The following is a 17565-nucleotide window of genomic DNA, read 5'->3' on the forward strand; positions in this document are numbered from 1 at the left end:
TGGACACACATCAAGTGAATCGGGACCCACATCAAATAAACTGGAACTCGCATCAACCGAATTGAGATCTACATCAAGTGAGTCGAGATCCGCATCAACTGAATCGGGACTCCCATCAACAGAGTCTGGACACATATCAACTGAATCGGGACCCGCATCAACTGAATCAGGACCTACATCAACTGAGTCAGGACCCACATCAAGTGAATCAGGACCCACATCAACTGCGTCGGGACCCACATCAACTGAATCAGGACCCACATCAACTGAATCCGGACCCACATCAAATGAATCAGGACCCACATCAACTGAATCGGGACCCACATCAACTGAGTCCGGACCCACATCAACCGAATCAGGACCCACATCAACTGAGTCGGGAACCGCATCAACTGCGTCGGGACCCACATCAACTGAATCAGGACCCATATCAACTGAGTCAGGACCCACATCAACTGAGCCAGGACCCACATCAACTGAATCGGGACCCACATCAACTGAGTCTGGACACACATCAACTGAGTCGGGACCCACATCAACTGAATCAGGACCCACATCAACTGAGTCAGGACCCACATCAACTGAATTGGGACCCACATCAATTGAGTCTGGACACATATCAACTGAATCGGGACCCGCATCAACTGAATCAGGACACACATCAACTGAATCAGGACCTACATCAACTGAGTCAGGACCCACATCAAGTGAATCGGGACCCACATCAACTGCGTCGGGACCCACATCAACTGAATCAGGACCCACATCAACTGAATCCGGACCCACATCAACTGAATCGGGACCCACATTAAATGAATCAGGACCCACATCAACTGAATCGGGACCCACATCAACTGAGTCCGGACCCACATCAACCGAATCAGGACCCACATCAACTGGGTCAGGAACCACATCAACTGAGTCGGGACCCACATCAACTGAATCAGGACCCATATCAACTGAGTCAGGACCCACATCAACTGAGCCGGGACCCACATCAACTGAATCGGGACCCACATCAACTGAATCAGGACCCACATCAACTGAGTCAGGACCCACATCAACTGAATTGGGACCCACATCAATTGAGTCCGGACCCACATCAACTGAGTCAGGACCCACATCAACTGAGTCAGGACCCACATCAACTGAATCGGGACCCACATCAACTGAGTCAGGACCCACATCAACTGAATTGGGACCCACATCAATTGAGTCGGGACCCACATCAACTGAATCAGGACCCACATCAACTGAGTCAGGACCCACATCAACTGAATCGGGACCCACATCAACTGAGTGGGGACCCACATCAACTGAGTCAGGACCCACATCAACTGAGTGGGGACCCACATCAACTGAGTCGGGACCCACATCAACTGCGTGGGGACCCACATCAACTGAGTCAGGGCCCACATCAACTGAATCAGGACCCACATCAACTGAGTGGGGACCCACATCAACTGAGTCAGGACCTACATCAACTGAATCTGGACCCACATCAACGGAGTCAGGACCCACATCAACTGAATCAGGACCCACATCAACTCAATCGGGACCCACATCAACTGAGTCGGGACCCACATCAACTGAGGGGGGACCCACATCTACTGAGTCAGGACCCACATCAACTGAATCAGGACCCACATCAACTGAGTGGGGACCTACTTTGACTGAATCAGGACCCACATCAACTGAGTCAGGACCCACATCAACTGAGTGGGGACCTACTTTGACTGAATCAGGACCCACATCAACTGAGTGGGGACCCACATCAACTGAGTCAGAACCCACATCAACTGAGTGGGAACCCACATCAACTGAATCAGGACCCACATCAACTGAGTGGGGACCTACTTTGACTGAATCAGGGCCCACATCAACTGAGTCAGGACCCACATCAACTGAATCAGGACCCACATCAACTGAGTGGGAACCCACATCAACTGAATCAGGACCCACATCAACTGAGTGGGGACCTACTTTGACTGAATCAGGACCCACATCAACTGAGTGGGGACCCACATCAACTGAGTCAGAACCCACATCAACTGAATCAGGACCCACATCAACTGAGTGGGGACCCACATCAACTGAATCAGGACCCACGTCAACTGAGTCAGGACCCACATCAACTGAATCTGGACCCACATCAACTGAGTCAGGACCCACATCAACTGAATCAGGACCCACATCAACTCAATCGGGTCCCACATCAACTGAGTCGGGACCCACATCAACTGAGGGGGGACCCACATCTACTGAGTCAGGACCCACATCAACTGAATCAGGACCCACATCAACTGAGTCAGGACCCACATCAACTGAGTGGGGACCCACATCAACTGAATCGGGACCCACATCAACTGAATTAGGACCCACATCAACTGAGTGGGTACCCACATCAACTGAGTCAGGACCCACATCAACTGAGTCAGGACCCACATCAACTGAGTGGGGACCCACATCAACTGAGTCAAAACCCACATCAACTGAGTGGGAACCCACATCAACTGAATCAGGACCCACATCAACTGAGTGGGGACCTACTTTGACTGAATCAGGACCCACATCAACTGAGTCAGGACCCACATCAACTGAATCAGGACCCACATCAACTGAGTGGGAACCCACATCAACTGAATCAGGACCCACATCAACTGAGTGGGGACCCACATCAACTGAATCAGGACCCACATCAACTGAGTGGGGACCTACTTTGACTGAATCAGGACCCACATCAACTGAGTGGGGACCCACATCAACTGAGTCAGAACCCACATCAACTGAATCAGGACCCACATCAACTGAGTCAGAACCCACATCAACTAAGTCTAGACCCACATCACCACCAGCCCCTAGACCATTAATATCTGACCACACTTCAGGGACAGTTACGTCAGGAGGGGTTGGACCACCTTTCATTTCGGTGACACGACATCAGCCATATCCTGTTCCCCCAAACATTCCTATTAAAGTAGAACGCAGACCAGAAACACAGTGGAGACGGCGCAAATGTAATAGAGGTTAAATGCAGTGATGAAGTTTGTTGGTCATTGGGAGCATCCAACATCTAAAATAAATGGAAGTAACATTCATTGTCATTTGTTTTTTCTTTATTTCCTCAAGTGATATACAGTGATAAAGTACTGTTTACATCAGAGGTGTGACCAGAGTGTCATGTGTGGGTGGGCATTTTGCTTGTTTGGGGGTGTAGAAAGATAGTGTTGGACCAGGGGGTGGGGGTGGGCAACTGTGATTGTCAGACCAGGGGGGTGTCCGTCCGCTCTGATGAACTGAACAGGGCATTTTACAGGGGGGCAGAGCTTGTCCTTGGGGGGCAGTTCTTATCCCCCCCTGGCCACGCCCCTGGTTTGCATACAGCACCTGTAGACCAACAACCTTCTTTACATGAGTTAAAATCAGAATTACAGAATCAAAAAAATTCTACTGTGTTACAAAAACAGGGTGTGACAGGGAGTAAACATAGATAAAAATAAGTCAGCAAATCCCTTTTAAGCCCCATCATTGCATTCACACCTGGAATTTTCAAATGTTTCAACTTGTTATAACAGGACTCACCTGAGACCAAGGTGAGTTATCTGGGTCCTTAACCCTTTCATGCATAGTGGTCACTACAGTGGACAGTTCTTCTCCAGCTGTTTTCTTGTATATTCATGGATTTTGTTGTTTTAGTTCCATATCAACCAACACAGTGAACGCTTGTGCATCATCCCATACACTGTAATTCATACCACTACTATAACTTTGCTGTTCTTGATAAACCTGATCTGCACTAACATGTTTTAGTGTACATCAATTGTTATTTGTTAGAAAAAAAGTTTTTTTTTTGTTTTTTTTTGCACATTATCGTCATGAAACGAGTAATAATTAGCATTAGAATATGTTAAAATGTGAGAAAACATCAGATTTTATTTCATTGTTTTAATATCAATTTCTGATATTGGGTTTTTAAACATGTTTCTTTACTTCAAAAATTAAATGCATGGACGTTTTTGTAACTCCATGAAAAAAAACAACAACAACTTGATCACATTGTTTTTTTTTTTTTCCATGCCTATGGAGGAATAAAAACACTCAAGAAAAAAAATGTTAGCTAAGGTTCTCATTATTAATGCATGAAAGGGTTAAAGTAAGATAAGATAACTATCAGTTCTTCTTCTTCTTCTTCTTCTTATTGTTATTATTATTATTATTATTAGTAGTAGTAGTATTAATGTTATCAACCTTCTCATCTGACTTTACAAAATCAACTAGGAACTTTCTCTACATAATTAACAAATAAGGTTATACCAGTAGCAGTTCTTGCAGCCGTTGCCTCAAACTTCCTCAAAAATATTCACATACTGTGAGTCTGAGTGGGTCAGGGGTCTGCAACATGCTCTTTAGACCCTCCCCATTATCTCTGAGTGATCATTGTTATAGTCTCCAAAACCTCTTTAAATCCTAAAATCAGTAACCTAAAAATAGACAACAACAATAATAGCTAATAACCTAAAATAAATTATTCAACTATCCCATACACTGTATTATAAACATTTTAACATTTCATCTGCTAAACTGTTGTCATACATAATGCATTATGGGATATCAGTGGGCCGAGTGGTAAAATGTTTTTGGCAGCTTTAGGACATTTTTTTAAAAAAAAATTAATTTAAATTTTTATTAATTTATTTTTATAATTTTTTTTGTCTGTTTAGTTTTTGTTGATTCATTTAATTTTTTAGTCACGAGAAAACCGATAAAACAGCTAACTAAATACGTCAGAGTAACGTCACGTGACCCTTCTCTGTAAGGCTACAGGTGTAGCCGGAACATGTGATGGTAAACGTTAACCTTTTTTTTTTTTTTTTTTTTTATCTGTCTGACAAAAAAGAAAAGGAAATTTTTACATTTTATTTTTATTTGCTTCATTTTTTATTCATTTGTTCATTTAAAAAAAATATTCAATATTGTTTGTTTCCTTTTTTTTTTTACGCATTTTTAATTCTGTTGTTTATTAATTTTACATTAATTAGTTTGTTTATTCTTTTTGGTTTTATTTATTTATTTGGGTGGCCAAAATTGGGTGAGTACACATTAAACGTTGCTGACTAGGTTTTTATGATAAAAAAAAGGCTTTTTTTATTGTTTCCTCTAAAATTATTGTGAAATTCTGGATATTATTAGTCCATGGCCTGTTATTTATGTCATTTTCACATTTATTCTTTCACGTTTTCCATGCGTGCGTAATTCATAAGTGGACCTATAAGACGGATGTACGCAGATGGTGACAGGCTTTTTTTTTCTTTTTAACCTGAATCCCAGCATGTGACTGCGTAACTTCCACGTTGTTTGCCTACTGGTCGTTCTCAGATGTCAAGAAAAGGAAAAACCCCAACTTCCTTGTTACCGGCTCAGAGCTCTAAAAGAAAAGTCTGTCTGTGACACATTCACAACCTGAACAGATCGCACACAGTTCACATTTAGACGGACGTTGGAGGATTTTGAACCCTTGAAGAGCGCAGGTAAGTTTTTATTTTCCGTCTTGTTTTGATCTCAGGTGGAGACACAAACTGCAGACACTTGTTGGTTTTAGTCGCAGGGTAGAACAGGCTGCTCTTCTGTGAAGTTTACCACAAAATGATAAAGTGTAGTTTCACTGTTGTGTTTTTTTTTTTTTCATGTAGATAGTGACAGTGTGACGTGGGACCCTTCAGTCCATGTGTAAAACCTTTACCCACTAACCTACACCTAAAGGAGTGGAGTTATGTAATAAGCAAAGTAGGAGTTTATTATAAGAAATGATGTAATAGATTGCATCCACTGCCTTAACATGTGTAAAATATTACAAATTATGGTGATAAAGATTAGGAGATGTGTTGAAAATGAAATATCAGTGAATTAAAGACAACACTTGCACATTAAAATGTCCAGTTAAACAGTATAAACATATTCATCACATTGAATAAAGAAGAATAGAATAGAATAGAATAGAATAGAATGTCTTTATTGTCATTGTACAGGTACAACAAAATTAAGAAGTGCAATCATCCTAGGTGCCATAAAAAAGTATAAATAATGTGTATAAAAGAGTATAAAAACTAAAATATAAAAGGAAAACCCGGATGGCATAAATATCTAAAAAGCAGTCTAAAAAAAGAGTGTTACTAAAAGTATAAAAGACACATAAAACATCATCATTTACTCTGGACATCATTCAGCATTCCATTATAAAGTACCAAACCAATTGTGTACTAACTGTTTAAAAGTACTATTAATATGGGATCTAAGGCAAGTATTTAATTTGACTAAAGTAATCTACATTAAAACCTTGATTTTATTATCCTAAACGTTTTCAGTCGGAAACTGCTGCTTCTTTTTTTTTTTTTAACATGGGTTAGATGCAGAAATTTCCTGAAAGTTATTTTAATAAATGTCATAAAGAGTTTTTGTATGGAGGATACAAGTATCGATCATACACATTGCTCATTAAAACAAATTGTGGGATAAAGGAAAGGAAAATAAAGTATAGAAAAGTTCATTACACTGAATATAGTACCATGAGAAACTATTTTTCATAAGGTTTGCATACAAACTGTATAATCCTTCTGAGTTCTTGTTTGAAAATTGTATAAATTACCTGTAAAATGAACCAGGCTACAATAAAACCTTGATTTTTATTGTCCTAAAGGTGGTTTTGAGACAGTCACTGCTGCTTTCTAACATGGGTGAAATGCAAAATTTTTTCAGAAGATCAGTTTAACCCTTAAAGACCCAGTGCTACTTGTGTATCAGTTCCCAAATGACATTTTCTCTATATCTAACCATTCTCAAGTGACTTATCACCATTTATTATAATATTATTCTCTGCATTTTGCATTTTATTAGTATAAATCGGGTATTTTCCTGTATTTGATTTACTGATCAGAAAGATGTTCATAAAAGCTCAGATTAAAGTTGAGGGTTATTACATCAACTCAAGAAAAAGTGACTTTTTCAGTTAAGTATATCATTAATGGAACATAAACTAAGCATTTCCATCTGCTGTCACTGATCCAACTCCATGGGTTTTACTGGTGAATCAATGTTGTAGAAGATAACGGTGTTTCCACGTTCACTACGGAGCCTCTGAACATCCAAATGGGTCATATCTGATGACCATGAAAAGATGAAAAACTGTATTTTACACCAATTATTTACATGAATTAACAGGATTAGTGGATCAACAAGTATTAAACAGGTTAGATCAGTAGATGGTTTTGGTCAGTGATGGATGTTTGGGTCTTTATTGGTTCAGTCATGAGTGACAGTTTTTTTACATGGAGGATATAAGTGTGGAACATGAAATATAAAGTAAATAAAGAAAACTGTGAGGAACAACATGCTTTATAAAAGAAAATGAAGTTGCAATTATAGAAATGTTCTTTACACTGAATACGAAATTATAGGAAACTATTTTGTCTTTAAGGACATTTACTTTTACATATAAACTGTATAATCTGTCTCAATTCTTTCTTAAAGTCACATAAATTACCTATCAAATGGGATTTAAGACAAGTCTTGTTTTGTCTGAACTAAAACTTCAGTTTTATTGTCTTTAACAAGGTTTTCAGACTAACACTACGTGGATTAAATGCAAAACTTTCCAGAACATCAGTTGAACATGTATCAGATAACAGTTTTTATATGGAGTATATGTTATTGAACTTGAAATATGAAGCAAATGAAGAGAAATGGATAAAGAGTAAGAGCTTTATGAAAGGAAAATACAGTATAAGTATAGAAATGTTGTTCATATTGAATGTATTACCAAAAAAATATATAGTCCCTGTCTGTATAACCTGTTTCAGTTCATGTTTAGAATCATATATAAATGAACTTTAACATGGGATCAAAGGCAAGGTTTTATTAGTAAGCCATGATATAAAACCTGGGTTTTATTGTCATATGTAGGTTTACAGACTGACACTATTATCTTTTAACATGGGTTTTGTTTTGTCTACACTGGGCTACAATAAAAGCTTAACTTCATTGTCCTAAACACAGTTTCAGAAACAGTATAGGCCTTTAATAGTCATGTTGATAATTCAATTCAGTTCAATTCAACTTTATTTATAAAGCACATTTCATGCACTAGGCAGACTCAGTATGCTTCACAACAGGTATATAACATAAAGACATAAACAAACTAGAAAAGCACTCAGAGAGCACCAAGGCAGATCACCCCCCCCCCCCCCAATCACCACCAAAATGGAATCATTTGTTCCTTATGCCAGTATCAACATTTCCTGAAAATGTCATCAAAATCCATCCATAACTTTTTGAGTTATCTTGCTAACAAACAAACAAACAAACAAACAAACAAACAAACAAACAAACAAACAAACAAACAAACCCTGATGAAAACATAACCTCCACCATTCCTTGGTGCAGGTAATAAAAAGAGTTTTTGTTTGGAGGATATGTGTTGATCAGGTGAATAACAGAAAAACAGTTAAAATTTATGATGCTAAATAAAAAATATTGAAATGTTGTTTACTCTGAGAACCGTGCCAGAAGAAAATGTCAATAAGGGTTTAATGTTCTGCACAACAAACAATTAAAATGCCATTTCCATACAGGTAGAACATGCATGTGCTGCACAGACAAAGAAGAGATGAACGCTGATGTCACTGCTTTCCCAACTGCAAACCCCTGGAGTCAAATCCCCAGCACAACCTGTGTGAACATCACAGACACCACAGCTGCTGCATGGCTCTTCTCCTCACGACTTCCAGCCCAAACCTCCGTCTGTTCCGCCTGTGAGACAATGGAGCCTGATGAGCGCTGCTGCATGGCCCTGGAGGATCCTGACCCGTCCACGGACCCGCAGAACCTGGAGGCCCAGCTGGACTTTTTCCACAAGCTGGGGTACTCCACAGCCCAGGTTCAGGCCGTTCAACAGAAGTTTGGCCCCCACACTGACACAGATAAGATGCTAGGGGAGCTGGTGAAGATCGGGGCCAGCCTGGAGGCCAAGCGGGACTCGGTGACCACCATGACCGTGCTGGTTCCTAGAGGGGACCTTCAGAGCGTGAACCCGGCCCTGCTGCTGCCTGTCAGCCAGAGCGGAGACGAGGTTAATGACGATGAAGACGCCCTCAGACCTATTGTCATAGATGGAAGCAATGTGGCTATGAGGTGAGGCCCAATAAAAACCTTTAAGCTGCTTTGAATGTGTTCCCACCAGTGTTAAAAACAGTCATAAACAGTGTGTGAAGAGGTGATTTGCCCTTTTATGAACAAAGATGATTATTTGCATCTATTCATGTACTTTTATGTGTGAAGGGTTTCACTTGCATTAGTAGCTCATCTGACACATATTCCTTTACTATACATCGTCCGCTTATTTTCTTATTGTTATTTAAGAGTACTGCTTTAGTATTTTAACATAATAATAATAATAATAATAATAATAATAATTAATAATACATTTTATTATATAGCACTTTTCGTGTTACTTAAAGACACTTTACATACAGTGGGATAAAAACAGAAACCAAGCACATATATAACAGTACTTTTACTCAAATTAAAGCTATATCTCCTTTCCATTATATCCAACTTTAAACTTCCATTTCATCTCAGAAGCAAATTTTACACCTTTTACCCCACAACATTTGTCTAACCCCTTTAGCTACTTTTACATTTTACAGTTTTTATTCCTTTCATTTCCATTGAAAATGCAATATTTCCAAACTGAAGGATTAAATCTCTCTTCAGGGGTTAAATTTACAATTCTTCTAATTTTAAAGCTAAACAAACTCCTCAAACATTCTTGGATTTGCTGGAAGATCCATTGTCATCAAGCCCAAATCAGGCCTGTTTTTCTGAGCTCATGAAAATTCAGCCTTTGAGAACTGTGCAGTCCAAATATACGAGATATATAATATATATGAACATTATACACTGAATATTGATTTAACTATCAAAATACAACATACATACATAGCAGTAATATGAATCCAAAAACTTTGTAGAGTACTCATGAAAACTTGGCATTATTACTAGAATGTGAATACTTTCTCCTCCAGACAAAGAATGTGACATTTTATCTGAGTCATTTATTGCTTTAAACACCTTAACTTGTACTTACTGTAACAATTGAATGACAGTAACATATAATTTTATTTACTGAATTGACAAGTCACTGACAAATTGACCTGAGCATGTGATTAATGACAGTACTAGCATTGCTCATCACCTGAGGTATTGTTCAACGACTATAATTTTACACAGTCACATCAGTTTCCCAAACCCAACATTATTAACTTTTTGGTGGTTATTTAGAGCTACTGTATGCGTTAAAAAGAAAAAAAAAAGACACCCAAGTAAGATTTTACTGAATTCAGGTGGTCATAAGACAAAGTTACAAATATATTCGCCATGATTCTGTTGGGTTTCTGTAAATTGGCTTAGAGTCTGGTTTCGACCAACTTGATGTGTAAAGCGTCATGAGATAACTTTTGTTATGATTTGGTGCTATATAAATTAATTTGATTTGATTGATTAGTATTTTTTAGAAACAAAGAAATCATTTATTGGCTTTTAAGCATCACAAACCTTTTCATATATACTCATGGCACACAGTATGAGAAACAGATGACGGAAGAGAGAAATACAGTAAACTCTGTACCTGTGCAGAGTATACACAACTCCTTTGTCCTTATAGTTTCCCCATCAGGCGCACCAGTGCAGACACGTTGAAGTGTGGCTGCTCTAGTATGCAAATCAGAGCATACTTCCTTGCTTTGCTGAAGACTGACATTGACCGACTTTAAACAGGAGCAGGCCTGACAGCATTTTTGCAGCTGTCTTATAAACTCTCCTTTCCTTGTTCTCTTGCCTGCCTTATCTTTTGGTCTTGACGCATAAAGTACCCAGGGGCTCTTAACAGCATCATATTTTAACAGGACAGCTCTCCTAAAGTAATCATGAAGAGACAGTGTTCTGGTTTTAGGATTTATAACTTCTGAATTAAGATGCACTAAGCAAACACGACACGAGGGTCAGGATTTATGGCAACTTGTGAAATTAGACACACTGGTATCACTTCAATAACAACTTATCTGAACTGGAAAGACTCCAATCGAAATCTAATTATTATGGGTTGTTCAATATGCCAAGGGAAACATATTCACTTTATTTCAAGTGTAATCCAAACTGACTTTTTGTTCACCATCTTTTATAACGCCTAACTTGTTCACATTTTATTATGTGGTATTCTCATTCCCAAGTGTACATTATAACCCAATTTTGTACAGATCATTTAATTTGTTATTTTTTTCCCCCACAAAATATTAAATATGAACCTGTAAATCCAGCCTCTGGTTCCAGTTTTACTTGTAAGTCTAATCCTAGTTTTAAATTTTTTTTTTTCATTTTATTTATTTGCACTTCATAAACAGGAAGAGAAAAATAAAAAAACAACAACATTCAAACCAGTAACATCACTGTGCAGGAGAGGATAGAAACCAAAAAAGCCTCATGTGAATACCTCCCTGGAAATAAACAATACACAGGAAGAAGAAAAGAAAAAAAGAATTAAAAATACGATATAAGTGAAATAATAATCTGAAGTAAAAACAATAGAAATACAAATCATATTACAAATCATCAAATACAAATCAGCAGCCAAACAGCCTTACATTTTTTCATAAATTAGAGTGCTTTTCAGATGCTTTTTAAAAAATTATAAAGAAAATGTTGATTAAAGTTCAGGTCGTAGATTATCCCAAAGATGTGGTCCACGATATTTTAGAGAATACTTATTGACAGAAGTTCGGCAGTACGGAAGATAAAATCCGCTTGAATATCAGTTCTATTTCTGTTTTTTTGTGCTGGTCCCAAACCCGGATAAATGTAGAGGATTGTGTAAAACTACTGCCAAACTAACCATCCAAATCACCAAATACAAACCTATTAGATCCAGGATGAATATTTTAGGAGTGAAAATATTTCCACATTTGCTGCTAAAAAGTAAAGAAATAATCAGCACATGAATCAGAACTCGATCAAAACTGACATAAATGATTCCTTAATCAGCAAATGCACAATGTAAATACAGTGATATGTTGTGTTATGGTGAATTATGACCCTGTAAAGAACATCTGAGGCATTGTTTGGACCTGCTCAGGGAAATGTCCACCCACAGACACTGTTTGATTCCTGATGTGTGAGTGTATTTCTAGTTTCTCATTTTCCTTGTTTCCATTTGTTATTCATCCAGCCATGGGAACAAGGAAGTGTTCTCTTGTCTGGGAATCCAGTTGGCTGTGAACTTCTTCCTGGACAGAGGCCACACGACTATCACGGTGTTTGTTCCTTCATGGAGGAAAGAGAAGCCCAGGCCAGATGTCCCCATCACAGGTAAAAGAACGGTCATGTTTGTCTGGAGTTATGTATTTCCTTCTTTTGGTTGTTGCAACATTGTCATCACTGTTTACTTCCGTGAGCCGGTGTAGAAATCATTAATGAAACATGGTGTATTTGAAAGTATTTAACTCATAGTTTATTGTATTTATAGAGTTGACATTTTTATTTAAAAGCCTTTCTGTTGATCAACGTAGTTGGAAAAGCCACTTGTTTTGTTTTTTTTTTTTGTTTGTTTTTGTTCTTTTCAAATGCTGAGAAATTCAGATCAGTTCTTTATCTATGATCTGTGGCTGAGGATACAGAATAAGAATTTAGGGTTTTTCCATACGTTTGCCCTACATTTCAAAACTGCTGCCTCTTCTTGCTTCACCAGGAAACCTTCTTCTTGTAGATGAAATGATTGCTTAATCTGATAAATTGTATTGATGCAGGATGTGTGGTTTAAGAGCCCTTAGTTAATATTTAACCAGGTTAGCTGTCTCTAGGGAAAAACCCAAATTAAACTGAAACTGCAGCTTCCTGAAAAGCAGCTTTGTTTCATTTCATCTGATCTGTTGATAACTGTGCACTGCAGTATTCTTATTACCATATAATTCTTACTTAGTTTTCGTTGTGCTCTTTTATTGCTATGTACTTCTGGAGTACTTTACTCCATTTATGCAGTTTGGTTTTTTAGATCTTAAATTTTTAGCTTCCTCTGGTTAAATCAGAGCATTTTTGATTTCCCATTGTAAATAAAAAGTGTTGCATAAATAAATGTACCTTTATCTAATTTTCTGTGTTGTAGATCAGCACATTCTGCGAGACCTGGAGAGGAAAAAGATTCTTGTATTCACACCGTCAAAACGCGTTGCAGGCAAAAGGGTGGTCTGTCATGACGACCGCTACATCGTCAAATTAGCGTACGAGTCCGACGGCATCATTGTATCCAACGACATGTACCGAGACCTGCAGGGAGAGAAACCAGAGTGGAAACGTTTCATTGAGGAGCGGCTACTCATGTACTCGTTTGTTAACAATAAGTGAGTTCTTCCTCTAAAATATAATGCACATTGTTTCCATAATTGAAAAGTCAGTTGTACTTTATAAACTGATGTGTGGTTTTTCTAACAAATCCAGGTTCATGCCTCCTGATGATCCCCTGGGACGCCATGGACCGACACTAGAAAACTTCCTACGGAGGTTTCCAAAGACGCAGAAAAAACAGCCATGTCCTTATGGTAAGAAACAGGTTTTTTTATAACCACGCTTTGTTTTTAATTCAAGTTCTGACTAGAGTTGGCTTGTATATTTAGATTTTAAGTTATATTGTTATATGTTGTAACAGGATATAGCATGACACTTTGTTTGTATCGACAGTTACCTTATATAACCTGCCTCGCATATTAAGCTTGTCAGTGCTTGCATGTCTTCTGTCTCATTGCAACCTGCCAACACTTTATCATTATTCAACAAAATTAACCACACTCCCCATAATAAACAGAAAACATTTTAATCACCAAGATATGATTTTTTTTTTTATTAAGCTAACACTGTGACAAATATGTATAAATGACTATGAGGACTACTTAACTGATGGAGAATTACCAAGATTGATTGTTTTCTTCTGTGGTTTTGTACTTCTTTTCAATTTGCAACAGAAAGTTTGAAAAATGAAGCAGAGAAATAGAGAATAAGGGTTTAGATAATAACCAAACATGGGACATCTGGCAAGATACTGTTGTGTCATGATAAATGTATCACCCATTACTGCTGCTTCACTGATTTTTAAGAGTCTTTTGACTTAATCCCTTAATTGCGTGGCAGCATTATGAATACATGAAGGTGGAGTGGAACCATTTCTGAGAAAGCTTGTTGATAGTTGAACTCAAGCCAAGCTAACACGCCCCTGTAGCATCACCCAACTACTGAGTAATCTGGAACTGTACTGTGAGAATGAGTCTGAGACAGAGTTTAGAAATAAAGTGGTATGTTCAGAACTCATTTCCTGTATCTGTCTTACATGGTTTCACCACTGTCTTAGAAGCACATACTTAAGTACATTTTCGGCCTGGTTTTCAAAAGCTGTGTATCTTCAGACAGTTTGAAAAATGGCATTTTTCAGACACAGATCAGGAGAAAACCAATGGTCGAATTCTATATCTGCGACATACTCTCACAAGATCTGACATGACAAATAAAAAAATTAAAAAAAAGAATGTGATATAAAGGTCAGGCTAAAGGTTCACTCACTTTACTCATTTATGCATTTTACCCATCCTAATACACTACAAACAAAAAGTTAAGGATGTTTCTTTTTTTTTGTCTTTTTTTGTCATTTTTGCCATTTGTAAATAAAAACATGTCCGGTCATTAAAAAAATGTTTTTCAATTCACAAACAAAAAAAGTAAAAAGTGCTGTTCAAATCAAATCAAATTTTATTTATATAGCACCAAATCATAACAAAAGTTATCTCATGATGCTTTACATATAGAGTTGGTTGAAACCAGACTCTAAGCCAATTTACAGAAACCCAACTGAAAAAAATAGCCCAAAAATTAAAAATATCCATAACTTTTTGTTTGTAGTGTATGTGCACTGGTTAGTATTTGCACTTGTGATTAGCATTAGCACGTAGCCACTCAGGAGCAGCCATTGAAGGTGTTTGGAGATGAACTCCAGATCTTCTTCAGGACCTTGGTCAAGGGCAATGACAGGAGAATGAACATGTACATGTGTTTTTGATGGATAGGAAAACCAGATGAAACCACTATGCCATCATCCCATATATGAATATCTTATTTTATCATTTATTAATGCACTTTTTCCATTCGCGTCCCTTGGGAAACAGGAAATGTACCATTGATACAGCTTGCAATTAATTATGTTTGTACACCCATACAACAGACGGGTAGCTTCACTCAATTTAACAAAAGTGTCGTGGATTAGAATTGACTGATCCACCTTTAATAACTTCATGGTTGTTGACATTGCTATGTTTTGTTTCTCTATGCAGGAAAGAAATGTACCTTTGGAATTAAATGTAAATACTACCATCCGGAGCGAACCAAACAGTCTAATCAGTCTCTTGCTGATGAGCTTCGGTCTGCCCAGAAACGATCCTCATCCCGCTCCAGTCCTTTGCCCGGTCAGAGCCTGTCTTTGGTCGAGGACATGGCGAAGAAGCTGACGCTGGACAATGGCTCCCTGAAGAAAGATCACAAAAATGAGAGTGTAGCGCAGGTGAAGGGGAATCATCGCTCTATAAAGAGAACCACACCCAAGAAGGAGAAGAGCATCCACCATCTTGCGTCTGATCATGGCTTGGTGAAGCACAGTGGTTCTCAGGAGCAGCTGGACTCTGGTTTGGGCTCCATAGACACCCAGCCGATGGATCCTCAGTGGAGCGATCACCACTATGGGGTGACGTATGGGGGGTGTCAGGCTCCTCACAGTGGACGGCAGCAATTCAGTCGCCCTACAAGTGCGCCCTGTAGCTGCTGCTCACATGCATGTCCGTCTCATGGGACTTTCCAGCACCACAGTATCAGACCAACCAGCAGCCACAGCTCTGATATGATGGCCTACGGTCTCCCAGCTTACACTGGATATAACGCCTACCCCGTCAGCGTGCCCGCTTACAGCCAGCCGACAGACTTCCAGCACAGCAGAGTCCACCGACATCAGCAGCCGATGTTCTGGTCTGACCCGTTTGGGGTTCACCCTCCAGCGGTCTGCGGTGTACCAGAGAAGCACTCACACTGGGAGTCTCCTCCTCAGCCAAACCCCTGTAGAGAAGAGAGGGAGGTAGTCCGTAAGAAACTCCTCGCTATTTTCAGTGCACAACTGGTCGACACGGCCATGGACATGTTTCCTCAGGTGATGGATCCTCAGATGCTGGCTGCTGAGATCCTCATGCTCCAGAGTCAGAACAGAGCTATGAGATAAGTCCAACGTAGTCTGAAGCCATGTCTTTCAATGGAGACTGAAATGGCAGCAGAAACCAAGATAAACATAAGTTTGTGTAGTTTTGTAATGTGGTATCCACCTTTAATAAACTATATTTTAAAGGTTTGAACTATAAGCTGCCTCACACAACCAGATAAAAGAAGAGGCAGAGTGCTGTTGATGCAAATTGTATCTTTATTACCTCCGTCAAGGAATTTATGTCTGTCCGTTAGTAGGATTGAGCAAAATCTACTGCACCAATTCTAGTGAGATTTGGTCAAAGAGTTGGTAATGAACCCATTATATTTTAGAGCAGATTCATATTTGTTGTCTGTGGAGGGTGTTTTACTAGTCAGTTGTACTAACCAGTTGTACCCACTGTAAATTAAGTTCTGATTTGGTTTAATAATGTACTATAATCAGAAGAAGAGTGGAATATTGGCCTTGACAAAGGTCTGCACTTGCTGAGAACATCTCGTCAAAAATGAGGAGGAGCAAAAGTCTATTCAGAAGCCAATTTAGATTTATTGGCATTTTGACTATAAAACTCTTGAGGCAAATTGATAAAACTGAAAATTATTGGATATAAAAATTCTTTTTTGACGCCGATACTGGGATGGTGCACATTTCTGCACTCACAGCCAACTGAACCATGGTGAACACTGACATGTTTTTCTGCAGGATAAATTAAAGTTATTACCTAAATAATAATGAATCTAACAGACATGTAATCTGTGTTTATTGTATCATATTTCCAGTGTTGTTTGTGCAATGTGCATTCATTAGCAGAAGAACATATACTATGTTCTCATCGTTGTTAAAATCACACTGAATGTATTGTCTTTGGATACTGTTTTGAGGTTTTCTTTTACCTGCTGGATTAACAGGATCATGAAACAGCATGACTAAGATCATTCTTTGTAACCAACAAATCCTCCAGAAAGCAGGACATATTTGGCTTTTTCTGGACATGTTCTTGCAAGTGAGTTTTCCCTGTTACCATCAGAACATTGTTCGATTTTACTTTGCTTCAACATTGTTCATTCTCTCTGCGAATTGACTTCTAAAAGCTCTATGTGATTGTTTTTTTCTACCGTTTTCAAAGTTGGTAAATTCTTTAATCTGATAGTTATCAAATTAAATCGCTTCGCAACATTGTTTATTTATACATTTTTACAAATTTCATCCAGTAAATGTAGCTTTGTTTGTTGGTATGTTAT

General features: G+C 38.5%; 1 protein-coding gene across 1 annotated transcript; it reads left to right on the top strand.

Annotated features, from left to right (window-relative positions):
• The first annotated feature begins 5316 nt into the window (after window positions 1-5316).
• Window positions 5317-16837, top strand: zc3h12ab (zinc finger CCCH-type containing 12Ab). Its single transcript, XM_030146466.1, has 6 exons — window positions 5317-5528; window positions 8625-9183; window positions 12272-12411; window positions 13205-13439; window positions 13537-13637; window positions 15414-16837. Exons 2-6 carry the CDS (start codon window positions 8636-8638, stop codon window positions 16343-16345), a joined length of 1956 nt encoding a protein of 651 aa, XP_030002326.1. The 5' UTR covers window positions 5317-5528; window positions 8625-8635; the 3' UTR covers window positions 16346-16837.
• Window positions 16838-17565: the final 728 nt, after the last annotated feature.

This window comes from Sphaeramia orbicularis, chromosome 11 (genome assembly GCF_902148855.1).
Source record: "Sphaeramia orbicularis chromosome 11, fSphaOr1.1, whole genome shotgun sequence".
Taxonomy (NCBI): domain Eukaryota; kingdom Metazoa; phylum Chordata; class Actinopteri; order Kurtiformes; family Apogonidae; genus Sphaeramia; species Sphaeramia orbicularis.